Source organism: Microtus ochrogaster, linkage group LG8, assembly GCF_000317375.1.
Source record: "Microtus ochrogaster isolate Prairie Vole_2 linkage group LG8, MicOch1.0, whole genome shotgun sequence".
NCBI classification, from domain to species: Eukaryota; Metazoa; Chordata; class Mammalia; order Rodentia; family Cricetidae; genus Microtus; species Microtus ochrogaster.
The window spans coordinates 546,162-551,640 of record NC_022033.1 but is presented as its reverse complement, the minus strand read 5'-3'; the positions used below and the strand labels follow the sequence as shown (position 1 = coordinate 551,640).

The 5,479-nt window shown below is 45.9% G+C and overlaps 1 protein-coding gene across 1 annotated transcript in view; it reads left to right on the top strand.

Moving 5' to 3' along the window:
- The window catches only part of Rtel1 (regulator of telomere elongation helicase 1), a 37,580-nt gene that overhangs the window by 13,119 nt on the left and 18,982 nt on the right, over nucleotides 1–5,479 (top strand). The window contains exons 9-10 of the mRNA XM_013352225.2: nucleotides 1,691–1,756; nucleotides 2,605–2,758. Of these exons, the coding sequence (XP_013207679.1) occupies nucleotides 1,691–1,756; nucleotides 2,605–2,758 (220 nt within the window). The remainder of the gene's footprint in view (nucleotides 1–1,690; nucleotides 1,757–2,604; nucleotides 2,759–5,479) is intronic.

The following is a 5,479-nucleotide window of genomic DNA, read 5'->3' as shown; positions in this document are numbered from 1 at the left end:
TATACATATGTACACGTAGTATATAGTGCACACGTGGAGGGAAGATATACATATGTACATGTAGTATATAGTGCACACGTGGAGGGAAGAGGACAACTTGCTAGAGCTGGTTCTCTCCTTCTACAATGTGGTCTCAGAGATTGAACTCAAGGCTTGGCTGTTATATGCCTTGCCTTCTGAGCCATCTTTGGTACTTTTACTGTTAGTTAAATTTTTTTTTTTTAGCATTAATTGTTGTTGAGCAGAGGCAGGTGGATTTTTGTGAGTTCAAGGCCAGTCTGTAAGATCTTGTTCCAGGACAGCTAGGACTGTTACACAAGAGAAACCCTGTATGAAGTGTAGGGCAACTGGAAGTCCCGGCTGTGGCTGGTGGACGTGTGGACCATGCAGTAGCTCTGTCAACACAGTTTGCCAGTGCTGGAGCTTACTTACAAACACCAGAAGTGGGAAGCAGGTCCAGGAATATCCCTATAGTAGACACTGTCAGCAGTGAGGTGTTTATACAAAACCCACATCTGTCAAAACCTAGCTGTGGTACTGGACAGCTGTCTCAGTGGTTAAGAGCACTGGCTTCTCTTCTGGAGAACCTGGGTTTGATTTCCCTGAACCCAGGGTATCTCACAACTCTCTTACTAGAGTTTCAGGGGATCTGATGCCCTCTTGGCCTCACTGCATGCATGTAGTTCACAGATGTACATACTGGCAAAACACCCAGACACATACAATAAAATCTTTTTTTCCCACAGAGATCCACCTGCTTCTGCCTCTCAAGTCCTGGGATTAAAGGTATGCACCGCCACTGCTCGGCTAATAAAAATAAATCTTTCCAAAAAAAAAAACATAGCTGTGGTGCTGGCATGGTAATGAATTCCTGTAATCTCAGCACTCTGGAGACGGAGGCAGAAATATCATGAGAGCAAGGCTAGCCCAAGCTTAGTGGTAGAGCAGTTGAGCCTGGTTTGGTGCTAATGTTACAAAACAAAACAAAAATATAACTATACACTTAACTTGTAGGTCCAGTTCTCTTCCTCTGCTGTCTTGTAGGTTCTAGGGATAGGAATCAGGTCATCAGGCTTAGAGGCGATTTTTTTCCTGCCTAGCCATCTTGTTGGAATACCCATCCATCAACAGTACTGTACCACATACATATGGCCACAAGTATCCAACTTTGGTTAGGTTTGGGTAGGTACTTGTAATAGTACTTTCTTATTGGGACCACCAGCCCACAAATAACAACACAGAGACTTACAAATTATGAAAGCTTGGCCCTAGCTTAGGCTTCTTTCTAACTACCTATGTCTGATGTCCCATTGGTGTCTTCCATACACCTAGATTCTGTCCCCTAACTTCCTCTCTCTCTGCCTGGAAGTCCCGCCTACCTCTCCTGCCTAGCTATTGTCCATTCAGCTTTTTATTACACCAGTCAGAGCAACACATCTTCACAGCACAGTATTCCGCAGCAGGTATTATAAATCTGTTTTCCATAGACAGCTTGGAGCGAGTGCCAATCTTCATAGTGGAGTACGAGGGAGAACCTTTGTTCTTTCTTCCATTTTGTGTGTGTGTGTCCTGTTTATAATGATTGGTGCCCACCTCATGCCTCAGGTTACCTCTTTTCCTGTGTATACAGGGCTGTACTCTCAGCTGCCCTGACTCAGCTCCAGCCTGTGGTATCTTCCCTTCTTTGTAGAGTCGTAAGGCACACAACATTGACCTGAAGGGGACGGTCGTGATCTTTGATGAAGCCCACAATGTGGTGAGTCCCCTTGACTTCTATAAGAAGCATTTCCTGTCTCTCCCAGCTTGCCAGCTGTCTTCTGGAGAAGCTCTGCCTTGGACCCAGGTGCTGCTGCTTCCCTGTGATCTATCAGTGGCCTCACCCGGGCCAGAGACTGGCCAGTTGGGCTTTTTGTGTGCCCTTAGGTGCAGGGTCCATATGTGAACCTCTTACTGGGCTTCTGCCCTTTTGGCCAGTTGGTAGGGCTCTCCTGGCCCCACTATCACTTTACCATACTCTGTTGTCTTCCCTACATGCCTCTGCTCTTTAGGCTACTTGGCTTGACCCTTAGGAAACTTCTGTAGCAACAGCTGCTCATCTTTGGTGCCAATAGCAACAAGAGTGAGTGGTTCTGGAGGCCCTCCTGGATCCCCTGTTCTTTTCACCAGCACGTTACCCCTGTCTCTGTTGTCACTGCTTCCTCGGGATTGTGTGGAATGAACTTTCTCATCCTTAGTTGCTATGAAGCCTGGGAAGAGACTGCCGGAGAGCCAGGTCCACCCCACCCCAAGCATGACCTTACTTCCTACTTGGCTCCAGGCAACTGTTGCTATGGGAATTCTTGGCTGATATATGGTATCTTCTGACTTTTGAAGCCCAAAATACTGCTTTTGCTGATAAATACTCCAATTAAAAAAATTTTGGTAACTCAAGTGAAATAATCTTTTAAAATATTGGTGAGGGCAGTGAATCATCTTTGGACCAGCTTTGGCTTTACTTTAGAGACCAGGAGCTGGGGCTCTGGGGACTTGGCCGTTGTCTTTCTGCTTCCTGGAGTTCCCATTCTGCCCCCCTCTGCCATAACATGGGTTTACTTTGGCCCTCAGGAGAAGATATGTGAAGAGTCGGCTTCCTTTGACCTGACGCCCCGTGATCTGGCTTCAGGACTGGAGGCTATCAACCAGGTTTTGGAAGAGCAAGCCCGGGTGGCTCAGCAGAGTGAACTCCAGTTGGAGTTCAGTGCAGACACCCCCAGCTCAGGTAAGATTATGACCAAAAATTGAAAAGTGGCACTTGGGCATATTGGAGGCTTATCTTAGGAGTGGAGCCTGGGCCTATTGGAGACATATCTTAGAAGCGGAGCCTGGGCCTATTAGAGGCATATCTTAGGAGTGGAGCCTGGGCCTATTGGAGACATATCTTAGTGGAGCTTGGGCCTATTGGAGACATACCATCTTAGAAGTATCTTCTGCATCAGTGCAATCTAGATAGCTCTCTGTGACATGAGTTTGCTGAGAAACTTGGTTCAGGGTTCCTGTTGTGTGACTTCCTATCTGTTCATCCCAGATAAGGCACCAATAACAGACCAAAGAAATACTTCTACCCAATCTAATTTAGTGAGTTCCAGGACAGTCGGATTATAGACCCTGTCTCAAAAACAGACAAGAATGACAGTGGGCCACATGAGTAAAGGGTACTCAAGGGGCAAAAGCCTCTTCTCCCTAGCAGTTGTTGCTGCCAGTGTAACCTTGAGGAGGGAGTTTGTGACTCTTGTACATTTCAGCTTTCTGAGACTTTGAAGTTCTGTGTACTTCCTGAGTCTTATGAACTTCCCTCTTCACTCCTGGGTGGCTTGTTTCAGTTGTAGGAAAATGCTGTATAGCATCTTCGTAGAGCAGGGAAGACTGCCTCTTTGGATGGTTCAGTCCTTTTCATTTTCTTTTCTTTTCTCTTTTTTTTTTTTTGGTTTTTTTCGAGGCAGGGTTTCTATGTGGTTTTGGAGCCTGTCCTGGTGGAACTAGCTCTTTTTTTCTTTTTTTTTTTTTTTTGGTTTTTCGAGACAGGGTTTCTCTGTGGTTTTGGAGCCTGTCCTGGAACTAGCTCTGTAGACCAGGCTGGTCTCGAACTCACAGAGATCCACCTGCCTCTGCCTCCCGAGTGCTGGGATTAAAGGCGTGCGCCACCACCGCCCGGCTGGAACTAGCTCTTGTAGACCAGGCTGGTCTCGAACTCACAGAGATCTGCCTGCCTCTGCCTCCCAAGTGCTGGGATCAAGGCGTGCGCCACCACCGCCCGGCTTCATTTTCTTTTCTTTGAGACAAGAGTTTCGTGTCCCTCAGACTGGCCTCAAGCTTATGTAGGAAAGAAAGGATGGGCTTTAGCTTCGGGTGCTCTTGCCTTTACCTCCCAGGTGCTGAGATTTTAAATTTAGGCCTCCATTCCTGGTTTATTTGGTGCTGAGATCAAATCCAGCACTTTGTGCATACCAGGTAAGCATTCTGACAGCTGAGCTGTCTCCAGCCATACTTCCGGTGTTTCCTGAAGTCTTTAATCTTTTCCTAGCTAATTTTTGTTTTGTTTTGTTTGTTGTTTTTTGAGACAGGGTCTCTTAGCATAATCCTGGCTGTCCTGGAACTCGCTATGTAGACCAGGTTTGCCTCAGAGATCTGCTTCTCCTGCCTACTGGGATTAAAAGGCATACATCACCATACCCAGCTCTGCTTTTAATTTTAAAGCAAAGCGTAGGAACAGGAAATCAACAAAAAAAAAAAAAGTCATCTCTGGCTGCTTTAGTTTATAACCACAGTGTTACAGATACAGAGACAGGTGAAATCTGGTAGCTCACTGGCCTGCCAGCCTAGCCAAAACACTGAGTTTCAGGTTCAGTGAGAGACCTTCTTTTAAGGAAATTAAGCTGATGAGCAATTGAGGAAGACAACTGTTACCGTCCTTTGGGCACTATGTGCACAAGTGCTGATAGACACGGATATGCACACAGGCATATATGCATACAGCACACACAAAAGAAAATAGATCGCTTATAAGATACATGATGAACTGAACACCCAGGGAACTGCCACCAATCAAGAAGGAGGTTAGCCATCAAGCCATAGCTCTGCTTCTCTGAGTGGTCTCTTACCCAACTTCTAATTCATCTTTTTTGTTGTTTGTCTTTTTTTCAAGACAAGGTTCCTCTGTAATAGCCGTAGCTGTCCTGAAACTGGCTTTTGTGAACCAGGCTGGCCTTGAATTCACAGGATCTGCCTGCCCCTGCTTACCAAGTGCTGGGATTAAAGGCGTGTGTCACCACCACCCGGCTTATAATTCATCTTAAATGGCTCATGGCTACCTTCTCCTTCCTTTTCTTTGGTAATGTTGTGACTATTTGATGCCTAGATTCAGTAAATTATCAGTTATCTCAAGGTGGTGATGTCTCATTCAGCCCTTTAATTTTATAGCAGCAATAATGTAAAGATTTGTCAGCTCTGTGGTGGCACTGTTCATAGTGGAAAAGATGAACACACACTGCCCATTTCAGTTCTGAAAGCTTGAGTTGATTCTAAATTAGTGATTGCTGTCTTCAGAGGGGAACAGTGTTTAAATAGCATGTCTGAACACTGATTAGTTTTCTCCTTGTCATAACAAAATACCTAACCAAAGCAACTTAGGAAGGAAGAATTATCTTGGTTCATATTCTCAGTGTATAGCCCATCATAACTGGGGCTTTGTAGTGACGAGGGCTTGAGCAGCTGGTGAGTTTGTAGTCGGGAGTCAAAAGTGAGGGGAGAAGGGAGGGATGAGAGGGAGAGAGCGAGAGAGATGCTATTGAACCTCACTTTTTCTTTCTTGAGACAGGGTTTCTCTGTGTAGCCCTGGCTGTACTGGATCTCTACGTAGACCAACCTGGCCTGGAACTCACAGAAATCCTCTTGTCTCTGCCTCCTTGATGTGCACCACACCACCACACCCTGCGTTTTGCTC